General features: G+C 38.8%; 1 protein-coding gene and 1 long non-coding RNA gene across 6 annotated transcripts in view; one reads left to right on the forward strand and one right to left on the reverse strand.

The window, feature by feature from the left end:
- Positions 1–1,668: 1,668 nt before the first annotated feature.
- On the forward strand, positions 1,669–2,841 carry LOC116256515 (uncharacterized). Of its 3 annotated transcripts, XR_007573669.1 has the most exons (4): positions 1,672–1,840; positions 1,930–1,969; positions 2,068–2,196; positions 2,462–2,841. It is a non-coding gene; the product is annotated as an uncharacterized LOC116256515 (long non-coding RNA). The 3 variants fall into 3 exon arrangements; XR_004173147.2 differs by lacking the exon at positions 2,462–2,841 and having other exon boundaries at positions 1,669–1,845; positions 2,068–2,432; XR_004173148.2 differs by lacking the exon at positions 2,462–2,841 and having other exon boundaries at positions 2,068–2,432.
- Positions 2,842–8,537: 5,696 nt separating this feature from the next.
- The window catches only part of LOC116256166 (kinesin-like protein KIN-14I), a 54,441-nt gene continuing 47,872 nt past the window's right edge, over positions 8,538–15,106 (reverse strand). For all 3 annotated transcript variants that reach the window (XM_031632423.2, XM_031632421.2, XM_031632422.2), the window contains exons 22-25: positions 11,149–11,244; positions 10,738–10,935; positions 9,978–10,249; positions 8,538–9,151 (exon numbers count right to left, since the gene is read on the reverse strand). In XM_031632423.2, the coding sequence (XP_031488283.1) occupies positions 8,953–9,151; positions 9,978–10,249; positions 10,738–10,935; positions 11,149–11,244 (765 nt within the window). In that variant the 3' untranslated portion in view covers positions 8,538–8,952. The remainder of the gene's footprint in view (positions 9,152–9,977; positions 10,250–10,737; positions 10,936–11,148; positions 11,245–15,106) is intronic.

Here is a 15,106-nt window from a genome sequence, read left to right on the forward strand (position 1 = left end):
CCGCCGATAAAGAGAGAAATAATTGAAAAGAAAGAAAGATAGAGTCGTCTTAAAAGGATAGAAAAAGAGATATTAGGAAGTAGTACTTGTCTCGATCATGCTCTTAGAGCTTTAGTGAAGATTCTTAGCTCGAGAGGGATCCATAAACCTGCATTAGCTTTGCATGAAGTAGAGAAAGAGAGAGATAGAGAAAAAGAGAGATATATTAAAAAAGAAAGAGACATGAAAAAAGAGAGAGAAGCAAAAAAAAAGGCAAGGAAAGACTAAAAATGAAGTTTACTTACGTGAAAGAATTCAAAGGCTCTAAGAGAGTGGCTGCAACTAGTTGAAGTCAAGTTCCACGAGTTCACCACAAACTCCTTCAAGGTCCTCTCCCATTGAAAATGGATGCTTGACATTGAAGATGAAGATAAAAAATAGAAGAGGTGAAGAGTGAGAAAGTGTAAGAGAGAGAAATTAGAGGAGGAGAAGAAGAGGATTGAGGAGAAAAAAAGAGCAGTCAAGGTGTTAAGGCATATGTGTTAGAGGAGTTAAATGATGTGTAATTATAGAAGAGAGAAAGAGCTCAGTTAAGCTGTCACGTTAGCTATGGGGCCGCAGAAATAGAAAAAGGGTATTGGGGGAATATTTGACACAAATAGAGCCATTTTTAGAAAAATGAAGAATATTTTGAGAAAACCCATGGCATTTTGGGAAATTCAAGGATATCATGGAAAAATTAAAGGTATTTAAAGAATTTTGAATAGAAAAAACAATGTCATTTTGGAAAAGGTATATGACTTGGATTTGGATCTAAAGCCAGATCCAAATACCAGTGCAAGTCAACATTGGAATATTCGAAGCGAAAATGGGAAAAAGCAATAGATATGGATTTCAAATATAAACTTGAATTAATGGCTCATACATGGACCTGGATTGGGATCAAAAGCTCAGAATGGATCTAGAATCACATATTTGGAATTGAATATCAGATTTGGATCTAGCATTGTGGATTGGGTGAATTGGGATAGCACATGGAATTTGATCTAGTTTTGGATTTGGGAAAGGATATGGATCTAGATTTTAGAACTTGGATTTGATTGGGTAAAAATGGATCCAAAACTCATATTTGGATCAAATTGGTCCAGAATTGCGATTGGGTTTAACTTCAGGTTGAAATTATGTTTTGGATCTGAAAGCCTATTTCAGAATTGGTTTGATCTGAAATGTACTTTGGATCTGGTTTGGATCTAAAATTTTGTTTGGGATTTAGTTTTGGAACTAAAAGACCGTTTTGGATCTGGATTTGGATCAAGGGATCAATTTTGAATCTAGATCTGGGATTTGGACCTAGATCCGAATCTAAATCAAGATCTAGGGTCCTTCTTGGATTTAGAGCTAGGATTTGGATACAGTCTTCAATCAATTTCTTGATTTTAGGTCTTATATAAGTTTTTGAACTATATCTAGCTTTGGATTTGGATCTGAATTGTGAAATAAGTTTAAATTTGGGATGTGTCTGAATTTAGGGGTCTGAAAATAGGTCCAAATGAGTTGGAAATCGAGTTGGCGGTCAAATCGAAGGAAAAGTTGATCAAGGCCCGTTTGACGCACAGCAATCCTGAAAATTTAAAACGGTCGGTGGTGAGTGCATCAAATCAAACGTCAAAAAAATTCACCCGCAAAAAGCGTACGAGGAAGGAAAAGTTAACGCGGAAAAAAAAGTCGGAGCGGACATTTCTCTCAAAACCTCTCCTTTTCTCTCCTCTTTCCCCTCCGTCGGAGCCCCTCTGTCGCTGCCTCTTCCTCTCCATCAAAGCTGCATTTCTTGAGCCAACTTCGCGCTACGTCCTAACACGTAGTAAGGTTACTTTTTTTTTTTTTCCCCTATCCCTCTGTTTCTGCTATACGGTGCCCTAATCCCTTTCTCCTCCCTCCCTCCCTCTGCAGGGTTGGCTGAAAGAAGCTGCATTTCCAGTATGATACGGAGGTAATTCGTGTCTTTTCTCGTCGTATTCCCTTCCCTGAATTGCCGTTCTCTCTGATTGTTTCTCACTGTTTTGATCCGCCACGAATATCTTGGTTTAGGCATCTAAGCGAGCTTGGAAAATCGCTTGCTCCTTCTCCCCTGCGGTTGTTGAGGTCCCAAGGGGAGAGACGTTTGTGATTGGCCCAATCGACTTCCCTGGAGGTTGTTCATCCAAAGTTGCTCTGTTGGTATGTTGCAATGATCTTCTTATTGATTTTGGCCTTCCGTTCTTGAGGTTTTGGTTGTAGGGCATTTATAAGAAATAGTGTAGCAACTCTTTGAAGAACATTAGTTTGTGAATGGGCTAATCTGAACATTAGTTTTGCAACTCTTTATAAGAAATAGTTTCGGGGAAAATCTTGTGAATTCTCAACCCATTCTCCCTGTTTCTATCTGAATGGTTGTTGTGACGTGAATGGGCTATTTGAAGAACTCACCATTCCTTTGAACCAGAATGTGTGCCCCTGCGATGACTTCCACTTTGTTGCTGATCGTCCTGCAGAGCATTCTTAAGTCAAGGGGAGAAATGAGTAGCATGAATTATGTTTTAAAGATTCTTTATGGTGTTGCGATAGGACACTATATTTTAAGAATTTTGCTCCAAAGTCGTGAAGAAAGGATTTTGTGTCTCTGTGACCCTGTGGTCTGTTCTTAGTGCTGGTTAAGGTGGTTTTCCAGTATTGCAGTATTGCACTAAATAATGAATAAAATTTTGCACTAATAGATCTCAGATGTAAGACTGATTGAATAAAGAAGAACATGCAAGAAAGTGTTCATGAAGATCAGGAAGAAAGTGTTCAAGAAAATGCACGAAAGTGTACATTTTACTTTTGCTGTCGTATGTTTCTAAGATGTATCAATGAATATGTTTCTAAGATGAATTTTCAATCAGTCTTACATCTGAGATCTATTAGTGCAATACTGGAATAAGTTTGTCTTCATTAACCTAGTAAGACTTTCTTGCATGTTCATTTTCTATAACCTAGTAATGACTTACCTACATAACAAAAAAAAAACAACTTCTAACTTCCAGAAAAAAAAGTCTTTCATATTGTTTACCTTGTGCACCAAACACAATTAATTTTACCCTGCAAAAAACTACCATATGCACCAAATACAGTTAATTTTACCTTGCAAAAACTTTCCTATAATCAAACAGGACCTCAAATGGAAGAGATTAAACTTTTATTTTTTTCAATATTCTTTTTCATGGTAAATTTACCACGTTAAATTCTTCCATGCCATCAAACGGGGCTTAAGGGAAATTGAAGCATTTGAGGACAAAAATCCTTCAAATGTGTTGTAAATTCATCATAAAATTTTGAAAATTTCTGAATGTAGGCTTTTGAAAAAATTGGGTTGATTAGGACGAGATCTTGTGGACTATAAGAGGACGAATATTTGTGCCATGGTTCGAAGCTATGTCAAGGCACTTATCAAAATTGTCAGGACTCTTGATGGGCTGGCCATTTGGGCAGCATTAGATGTTGGCAAGGTTATTATTGACTACAAATGCCCGATGATGTGGATACTGTGTTTGCACCTACCTCATCTGTCAACAAGACAAAGCAAATAAGCAAAGGCTAGGTAGGATTGAACCCCTTTCTATTTGGCTTATGGGATTATCTTCATGGACTGTGTTTGCACCTACCTCATCTGTCAACAAGACAAAGCAAATAAGCAAAGGCTAGGTAGGATTGAACCCCTTTCTATTTGGCTTATGGGATTATCTTCATGGACTTCATTATGGGTTTGCCAATGGTAGATGGACATAAAGCCATCTTGATGGTAACAAATTAGTTTTATGCTACTTTGTTCTTGCATCTTGAAAGTGTGATGTGGAGCTAACCACAAAGCTGCTAATTTGAAACATGATAACCATAGACATAATGGAAAGCCTAGTCAGTGATGGAGACCCTCGCTTCATTAGCAAGTTTTGGGGAGAAATCTTTCATCGGCTTAAGACCAAATTGATATTTGCAACTAGCTTTTACTTGCAGATAGACAACAGACAGAGACAATTAACACTATTTTAGAAAAGTACCTTCCGACACTTTATCAATGTGAATCAAGACAACTAGGTGGATCTCATTTTCATTGCTTAGTTTTATCATAATATGTAAATGAGTGAATCTAGCCATAATCCCTTCAAGATCACAACTAGAAGGCAACTGCAAACACCAAACACCTTTAACTATGAAACACAAAAGATGGTTCCCTTTACCCCACAGGTTTCTTAAAAGATAGGGAGGAGCAAATAAAGCTGGTGTAATGGGCTGCAAGGTGTTCCACCTCTTATAGGGACTTGTGTTCGAATTCTAGAGTGGTCATTGTCACATTTCTGTGAACTTAGGGATCAGGCAAAAAAAAAAAAATGCTGGCTAAAAAGTTTCCACACAAACGGTGAAGCAGATGAAGAAAATGGGCTGATTGAAGAAAATGGGCTGATTGAGGGCCGCAGGTAGGAGACTAAGTGCTGGTTAAAAAATATGAAGGACCCCAACTGGTGACAAAGAAAATTGGAAATCTCCCTCTACAAGATTAACTTACCTACAGCGGTGCAACAACATCTATTATTTCACATGAGCAACTTGAAGCCATACCATGCAAATCATAAAGATGAAAAGATGTCAGGAAAAACGGGATCAAGTACCTACTTCACAACCAATGTTAATTAGCGAAGTGGATTATTTTACCCATCATTTTGGAATGCTAGGGTTCAGATTGTGCAAGTATCTTGTAAAGTGAAAGGACCAGCTAGAGGATGGAGGCACAACGGGAGGAAGGTAGAGACTTGCAGGAGTGTAACTGGAAGACTGGTACACGCTTATGTTATTGCCGGGAACTTCAATTTGACTTAAAGTGGGAAGATTTGTCATACCCCATCATTTTACTCATCATGAATTTGCCCTATAGAATGAAGTAGATTCATGGAACAATAGTTCTATTATCTATTGTTCCATTATCCCATAACACTGCCCCAATCTTTGGGGCGGATTCATAGGACACTCCCAAGGTGTTCCTGTTGCCAAACAACCCCTAAGATACCTAATGATTTGCACCAACCTTCTTGATATAAGGTATAGGCTACATATTTAATTTGGATCTTATCAAATTAGCCAGATTTTTGCTCAAGTTCTTCTTGGGACATGGAATGCACTCCGCTGGATCAAAGTTCAACTAGCCATTAGCTGTTAGAGCTTTTAACTGGACATATTAAATTGTGCTTGGTTGCATCCTTTATCATGACTCCAAACTTTAAACTTCATCGTCGACTTTCGGATGAAAATGGACTGGGGTGGTCACCTTTCATTAGAGAAAGAATAAAAAATGATATGTACAATTACAGGAAGTTGCGTGGCTTCAGGTCATAGTAACCTTTGCTTCCGAGAGCAAAGAAAGAACAGGAGAAAAAAAAAACAACATTAGAAATTCTCAGAGTAGCAAACTTCATGCCTACGTTTCGGACATTATTAAAAAATAAGGATCCTTTGTAGCTGTGAAGCCAAGATTTCGATCAAGAGTTGTTGGCTCTATTTCCTATCATAGTAGAAGAATCAGATACTTGCTCTGGCAATGCATGACAAATAGAGGATTCCGTGAAGTCACCTGTCTTGAGATCCAGCAGAAAGTGAGACCACATGGTCGTAGAACTTAACCATAGAATGCCCACAGAAGTGGCTCCTTTAATCGAACGACCAGTTGCCACTTCCATCAAGTGCCCACTTCCTTGAGAGGACTGCCAAAAAGGACTAAACGCACCTGTGAATAGCCAGATCTTTTTTGGGTTTCAAGTGCAATGTGCTCTAGATTTTTGGATCTCTTCTCCGTAAGATGGACCTCTCTTCTCTGAATTTTTCTCAAATTGGCCAGATCTTCGCTCAAGTTCTTCTTGGGACATGCAATGCACTCCGCTGGAACAAAGTTCAACTAGGCATTAGCTATTAGAGTTTTTAAATAGGCATATTAAATTGTGCATGTTGCATCGTTTATCATGACTCCAAACTTTTAAACCTCTTCCTCGACTTTGAAAAAACAAAAAAACAAGCACGCATGATCATAACCAGCTTAAGAACCAAAATAAATCTGTTGTACCATGAATGCACCCTAATCATTGGAACAGGTTCATGGAACAGAAATTAAACTATACTCGTTATCAAACAACCCCACATGTCTAGAAAAAATATATCACCAAAGCGGCAAGAACCAAAAAGCTCTCAATACAATATATACTAGAGGCACACCAGATTTCGTACCGTATATGCAGTACACAAAACGTATATCTGATTTAAAGAAGTTACAATCACAGGATGTTCGAGAGTGTTACACGTGTGCAGTCCATACTTCTAGAAAAAATTACCACTCAATTAATCTGCCACCAGACTCTTGCTGTCGCCTCATGCTGGATGGCGGCCGTCGCTAGATTCGCGAAGGGCGGTGCGTTTTTCTTTTTAATTATTTTTTTTAAAATAAAAGGCCTTCGATCGTCATTTTTTACTTTTTGTTATAAGTGAAACGGCCCTTTGAAAGTTAACATGAAACATTCGGTAGTCGTCTGATGAAGCTTAAAGGTTGGGCAATTTGTCATTCGCTCTTTTCTTGAGCTGCTTCCTGCAATTTTTCAAAATAATATCTTCACATGGTATTTGATGCAAATGTTATCCAACACGCATTACAGCTTCCAGACAACTGATTGGACGATGCCTCGATGATAAGAAATAAGAACAAAACACTGGCCCTCTGCCCCGGACGTGCACGTTAAGATGGCAGCCATTAAATCATATTGTTTGTACCACAAAGTACCACATAAAAGTTCCACGCCAAGCCAGGCCAAAGCAAACTAAGGCTACAAGGCAACGTAGATCGATTCAAAGCAAGCCGGCGTAACAAAAGCAACCCGACAATCAACCCGTATACCTCCGCACACGAGGAGGAAGACGCCAAGGGGACGACCCACCACCTCCCCGCAACCCCACCCCCTTTTCTCTTGGGTGCATAATACGATTTTACATATTTTGAAGAAATTAGATAATGCTCTACCCAAAATTCTGTGGAGTCCACAACAAGAAAACCATAGGCTATGTCACGTAGGTACGAGTATGGAGTTTTTGCATATAGGTACGGTGGTACCGCGATAATATTAATTTTTTAATTAAAAAAAAATTATAAATTTTATCATTTCAAAAAAATTGTTTCTTTGTCAAAGTGTCAAACTTTTATCATGATTGTGTTTTGAATTTTTTTTAAAACTATTAGCCATATAGGTAATTTTGAAAAACTATTTCCACCATTTTGAAAATTGTTTAAAAGGGTGGGGTGGAGGGGGGGGGGTGGGGTGGAATGAAAATTTTCATTTTAACGGTTCGAACTTTTTTTTTTCCATTTTTGCCTTTTTCTTCTCTTTCCTCTACACTGTTCTCTTTCTTCATTGGAAAACCAGACTGGCATCTTTCCTCTACACTGTTCTCTTTCTTCATTGGAAAACCAGACTGGCAACGAACGACCAGTGACGGGCAACAGATGGGCAGCGACCACCTGTTGAACTTGACAAAAATGCTTGTGTTGCATGGAGAAAACCCAGTCTGTTTGCAGGTGGGTTCAACGTTTTCAGTTTGATATTTCGTCTTCTTCTACCCTCTCATCTCTTCATCTTTGTCTATTCTACCTAAGAGAGCCCTCTGCTCGTTCAAACCCCCTATGAGATAGAGGGTTTGGGAAATCCACTATGCAGAGTTTGGATCTGATTCCAACCCAAAAACAAATCCAAAACGTACCACTATGTACCGACATACCGGTACTGCCGTACCACGGTGACATAGACCGGAGGCAAGCAAAATTTCTCGACCAGGGTATCACTATGGTCCGGCCGCACTTACAAAATATTAAAAACCTCATAATTTATAGCTAATTCCATAAAGCCACGTGAATTCCTCGTTATTACTCCAAGCATGTCAATGATGTTGCAATTTGACACAATAATCAGATAGTCAACAAAGCACCTCATTTCATGTTCTTTCAATGATTTCCAACAAGTTCCAAATCATAATATTGTTAAAAAAATTATTGGTCGAAAGACGATTTTGAAGGATAGTATTTGCCTTCAAGCCCACTCATCAAAAGCTTATGAACATTCCGCCCCTTAGCACCTCTCATTGTTGCAGAATCAAGAACATGACATGATTAAAAGTGAAGCAGGAGCCATAAATTATATGGAAAGTGTTCAACAAATGCAAAGAAATGGTCCTGAAAAAAATGCCACAAATGCAAAGGAATGGTCATGAGCAGCGTGCCTTCAGGGAACCGAAAAACAGTTCCTTGCTTTAATTAATGAAGGAAACAGATTCAAGAGCATCCCCACACCTGTAGATGTTCGTGGTAACTATGGTCCGCCCACATAAGGTTCCACTCGGACCTAACCTAGAGCTTCTTCCAGCCCACAGCCTCAAGAACAGATTAAGCCTAGACCTTGTTCCAGTCGCTATCATACCAACTTTTCCCTTCCAAAACAGCAATCAGGAAACACCTTACAGAGCCAAAAAATTCAAAGAACACTGTATTAAAATGCACCAATAATTACCAGATCCCGCAAAGTGAAAGGCTGCACATTTATCTACAATTATGCTTTTCTCATAAAATAATCACCAGATACAAGATATATGCAACCATTTTGACCAGGAAAATTACAGATAATACAACATTTAACTAAATAAGCAGAGGATTAAATACTTAATATATACAAGCATTGTGATTTTCCTTCTGTATGCGCCGCCCAGCTGACAACAAACAGGAAAATCTCGATCTCCAATTTTTGTTGAACATCTAACATGGCAAAGGTCCATCATCAAGGTAATGAGCAGTGGACTCTATCTTAGAAATGACCAAGCCAACGTGGCACACTTGAAAAAAGGAAGATGGGCCTCTTTCACATCAACAAGCAGAATTTTTCATACTGAAAGCCTGCTGTCAGGGTGCTCTTTTGCTGAAGCAGGTCTCGCTTCCTGGATTTCTTCCAATTCCTCTTCATCTCCTTTTCTGCCAGCCTGTTCCTTCCAGTAAGATATCATCTTCTTCAGTCGAGCAACTTCCCTTGAAGAGACGTTTTTGCTTGGATCATTCACAATGGAGCGTACCCTTGAAGCATACCTGGAACAGCAGAACCAATGTTGTAAAACGCGTATCGTAAGCCGTATTGGTCGGGCTTTAAGATACGCCATATCGTAACCGTATCGTAAATTTTTTTAAAAATAATAATAATAAATCAGAAAAAATTTTAAAAAAATCGAAAAATTCATAAAAAAACCAGAAAAAATTAAAAATAATAAATTCTTCATAGAAAACATGTTTTAGTCTTTTAGATAATGATAGACTTATTATTTGCTAAATGCTATAAACTTACGCGTTCACGGTTCATCATTCATACTTCATAGACATCAAAATTCATAACAATTTCATTTTTTTTCATCTTCATCTTCATGGTTTAAAAAAAACCCTTTCCTAAAAAAACCCTTTTCCTCCCAATGAGAACCAGCCACCCATGCACAAATCCATGGTTTAATAGATGATTTCACGGTGAAAATCGATGATTTCACAATGGAAATCGATGATTTCCCTCTAAGGCGGTACAATCTATAGATTAGAAATGAATTAGGGGTGGGCTTTTATAAAAAAAACTCGAAAAAATGGGGTTCAAGCCCCCTTTTTAGAAATCACCCTGTATCGTACGATACGGGCCGTATCGCACGATACGGGGGCCCGTATCGCACGTATCGTATGATACAGGTACGATACACCTCCCATTTACGATACAGGGGGTGTATCGTATCGTATTTTGTAAACGATACGTACAACACTGAGCAGAACACATTTTATTAAGTTTCAGAATGTGTCATCTTGTCGACAAAAGGATTCAATGCTATCGAAAAGCAATATCAGTATATCACACAAATCAAAGGCTAGCAGGCATACATACATGAGAGAGTTATGGGTCTCGTCCAAGTTGGAATCAGCAGGCGAAACATTTACAAACATCAGTGTTTTAGCATTACCACCAAGAGAGTCGCTCATCAACATTGTCAACTTGTGGTTCCTATAAGGAATGTGCTGCCCTTCCGATGATAATGCACTGATCACATCTCCAAGTGCAGAAAGTGACCGATTTATGCTCTGTGCTTCCTTGAGTTGATGGCCAGAAGATCCTGATTTTTTCACCCTCTCAGAACCAGCAAGATCTACAAAACTCAACTGCATGCCAAAGCCAATGCAGTAAAAAGCAACAACGAATGGGTTACTCACAAGAAGTAAAAATATTGCTACAAAAAGGAAGAGGTGAGGATATAAAGTACAATATATGGCAGAGGAAGAGAGATGATGGTGTCCAATTCATCAACTTCAACTTCACCAAGATAAGTATTCTGTCTTGGTAATGCAAAGCAGATTCATGCGAACCATATGACTAGAGAATATCTAGAAAGACCGAATTTCCTAATAGCAATATTTAGAATTCAAGCCACCATAGCACTTGAAAACATTGTAAAAAAAATGCATTTGGAAAAGTTGACTCCATATTACTTAACATGCAATCGATAACTTTGTTTAATTTTCACATAAAAATGCATTTTACATTCAAAAGCAGCTTGGAAAAGAAATCTATCCACTATAACACATTAGCCCTTGATTAACTTGACATGGACCTGCCCTGGTTTGATCAAACGCCTTGAACATATGCCTACCTTTCCCTTAGCTTGAGATTGTGTCACCAGATTTGTACTTTCAATGACAATCGAGAATATTAAATGTGATCTTGAACTCTCATCATTCATCTGTGTCCCAGAAGTATGTCGCTGTTCGAATCCCCTAAAAGCGATGGAATTCAATTCCTCAAGGCCTGATATAGTAACAGTAGTGGCATTTTCAACCACGACCATCCCCTACATAGAATAGAACAAAAAATATATCAATTTGTGATAGGAAAAAACAAGATTAGATCCAAAGCTCAACAACTCATTCAATTCTGATGAAGTTACTTTCTTCAGTTGAAAAAATGGCTCTCTTCTAGAAATACATATTTGTATTAGAAGGAAGACAATGTATGTATAGGCTTCGTACTACGAAGACATGATTGAATGTAGAATGAACATTACCTTCGAATCTTTCTTAATCTCAAGTTTCAAACGTTTTGCATTTCTTGGCAAGAGGAGATCTATGAGTGTGTCCTGATACAGTTCAACCATATATGCCTGAAACATTTTACCCAAAGGTTATTTCCAGCATCATAAGCAGTAAGCAGTAAAAATGGCAGAAAAGAGTGAATTGAGAAATGATAGAATTGTTGATGACAGAGTATTCGTTATTAAATTCAGAAAAATGACAAAATTACTTGCCCATAATTACATCAATGAATATGTGAAACAATTAGATTGAACATTCAGATTCTTTACTAGCATCAATTACACAATTCTTATGTAAATACCCACCCCAAAACAGACTTGAGTACCTAATTTAACAGATCCTAATATGTCCCATAACTTTCGTTTGCACTCAAGAAGGCTACAAACCAAGACAATGCCTGCATGGAACCTAAGTCAATAAATCCATAAAAAGTTTCCAAAACTCTCAACATGGTGTCACACAATCACTAGTTTGGGATATTACATCCCACCTTCCTTTTAAAACACATGTTAGTATACAGCACAGGTTTTTTCAGTTTTAAACTTAGCTTCGGTACCAACGGTAATAACCTGACTAGAAACTGACCCGAGTGCCTGATGTGGCGAGCTTCATCCTGCCTTATACCAGTTGTGGTGGGCACCAGAAAAAAGGTTATGGACCACGACAAACAATGCATCGCAAGCGAGTTTACAATCCTCAAGGGCTCTCAAAACCATCAAGGTGCCACATCATCCCCACTTTGGGATGTCACTTCTGTCTTGCCATATTCTTCTATACTTACATATAACAATTTCTACCAACAAACCAAGGCCCAACCTGTGCCTTTTCCCCTGACGGAGCATCAAGGGGATCCTTCATATGTTCCCCCAACTGTTCAGCATTGGTTATGCTAGTTCCAAGGAACCGTCACCCTCAAATTCATCCTTGGAGACAGAAAGCCATGTAGAAGCCCTTGGAATCTGTTGCAACAGTTGAACCGTGAAGAACAGTAGAATACGAAGACAAATGTAACGTGGAAAAACCCTCGACTCGAGGGAAAAAACCACGATGAAGATCTCCGGCGCCCACCAACAGCCCGTCTATCTCTCTCTCTTAATTTTCATTCACAACTTGAAATAAGGGTTACAAAGGCTTAAATAAAGCACAACATGAACAACGGTTTGGATAGGGTCCAGACCTGGACCCAAACATACAAACACGTCAACACTCCCCCTCAAGTTGGGCGTATAGATCAAACATGGCCAACTTGGATGCATTTCTCTCAAATGAAGTTCATGACAAGGCCTTGGTCAGAGCATCAACTATCTGGTCTTCGGATTTCATGGAAGGCAGAACAAGTTCTTTAGCATCAATTCTCTCCCGAATAAAATGATGGTCAATCTCCACATGGTTCGTTTTATCATGTAATACCGGATTGTTGGCCAAGTTGATTGCAGACTTTTTATCACAATACATCTTCATTGGTCCTTCAGTTTTTATTCCGATGTCGGCCAATAGCACTTACAGCCACAACAACTCAAAGACTCCCATGGCCACAGCTCTATATTCAGCCTCAGCACTGGAGCGAGAGCAAACGTCTTGTCTCTCACTCCATACTATGAGATTCCCTCTCAAGTAAATACAATAGCCTGAGGTGGATCTCCTAATATCAAAACATCCTGCCCAGTCAGCATCTGAATAACCTTCAATCTCAAAAGAGTCTTGCTTAACATACAAGAGACCCTTACCAGGACTTATCTTCAAGTAACATAAAATCCTGTCTACGGCCTTCAAGTAAGCATCCGTGGGAGCATGCATGAACTGACTCATCACATTCGTAGCAAAGGTAATATCAGGTCTAGTGAGAGTAAGATAAATCAACTTCCCAACAAGACATTGATATCTTCCCTTGGCTTCCTCAGAGACAGGCTCTCCATCTCTAAGACTAAGCTTGTGTCCAACATCTAGAGGAGTAGAGGCAACTCTACAACCTAGTTTCTCAGTCTCCTTTAATAAATCTGGAGTGTACTTCCATTGATTTAACAAAAGATTTGTGTTTAACCTAGCAATTTCAATGTCGAGGAAATATTTCAACTTGCCAAGGTCCTTGAGGTCGAACTCGATAGCCAATAGTTCCTTTAACTTTGTTATTTCATCTTCATCATTACCTGTGACAATCATATCATCAACATATACCAACAGAAGAGTAACTTTATGCTCCTTTCTCTTTACAAAGAGAGTATGATTTTCATTCCCATGATGACATTCATGTTGTCTCATTACAAGTCTAAGTCGTTCGAAACTTCAAACCATGTCCAGGAAGATTGTTTGAGCCCATACAAAACTTTCTTCAACCTACAACATTTTCCAGGTTCCTCATATCCTGGAGGCATGCACATATACACTTCCTCTTCTCATATCCTGGAGGCATGCACATATACACTTCCTCTTCAAGGTCTCCATTAAGAAATGTGTTCTTAACATCAAGTTGCATCTTCCACTCCTTTAATGATGCTAAGGAGATGATAACTCTGACTGTCTTCATCTTTGCAACAGGAGCAAACGCTTCCAAGTAGTCAATCTCATATTTCTGACTGAACCCCTTGGCAACCAAGCGAACTTTATGCCTGTCCACACTCCCATCTGAATTATATTTGATGGTGTAGACCCACTTGGATCCTAAGAGATGAGCCGCTTCAGGGATATTTACCACCTTCCACGTTTTGTTTTTATCCAGTGCTTCCAGTTCTTCTTGCATCGCATGAGCCCACTTGAAATTGCTCTGAGCCTCAGTTACAATCATAGGAATCACAACTATAGAAAGAGACGATATAAAATATTTTTACTTCTTGCTCAGTTTAGAATATCATATGAAATTACCAATAATGTGTTAAGTACATGACTTGATACCCTTTCTAAGAGCAATGGGTAACTCTTCATTTCCAGCTTTTGTCTGAGTACCTTCCACTAACATCTCCCGAGCACAACTTGGGTCATCCAAGGAAGGTGTAGCATTAGGATTGGGATTAGAATTCTTGCCATTGATCAACTCACCAATGAGCTCTGTTGTAGTCAATCTTCTCCTGGAGCAAACCTACCCAAACAAAGGGTCACGTTCCTCCTCATTCTCAGTTGAGCAACCATCATCCTTGTTGTGCATTAGAAGGTTTGTAAATTGAATCTCTTTTTTTTTGTAAGCCAGAAAATCTATAAACTGAATCTCTTGATTTGGAGAATACTATTCTCTTATTGTGGATCTCTCCCCTTGAAGAAAATTCTCACCAAAATAGAACATATGTTCTAGGAAGGTGACATCTTTAGTAACATAGACACGACTAGTGGAAGGGTCTAGACACTTATATCCTTTTTGAGTAGGGGAATAACCTAGAAACACACCCTTAATCGACATCGGATTAAGTTTTCTAATATTAAGACTGTGATTGTGAATAAAACAGACACAGTCAAAGACCCGAGGTGGAAGAGAAAAAGGTTAACGACTCCTTGCTAACATAGCATGAGGCGTTCGCCCATTCAACACACGACTAGGCATACAACTAATCACATACACACTGGTGAGCACAACATCCCCCCAATACTGTTTTGGAAGATGTCGTTGGAACAAGAGGGCCCTGGTGACATTTAGTAACTGACGATTCTTTCGTTCAGCAACCTCATTTTGAGGAGGGGTATAACTACAAAATGTCTCATGAACAATCCTCATTTGCCGAAAGAAACTACCAACAAAATGACACATATACTCACGTGCATTGTTAGAGCGAAAGGTCTTAACAGAAGTGCCAAACTAAGTTTCCATAAGAATTGTGAAAGTCTCTATGACATTAGGCACTTCATAACGGTCCTTCAACAAGTACGCAAAAGTGTTACAAGAGCAATCATCTATAAAAGTTATGAAGTACTGAAAACCATGACAAGAAAGAATTCCCAAAAGCC

The sequence above is a fragment of the Nymphaea colorata genome, chromosome 6 (assembly GCF_008831285.2).
Source record: "Nymphaea colorata isolate Beijing-Zhang1983 chromosome 6, ASM883128v2, whole genome shotgun sequence".
NCBI lineage: Eukaryota > Viridiplantae > Streptophyta > Magnoliopsida > Nymphaeales > Nymphaeaceae > Nymphaea > Nymphaea colorata.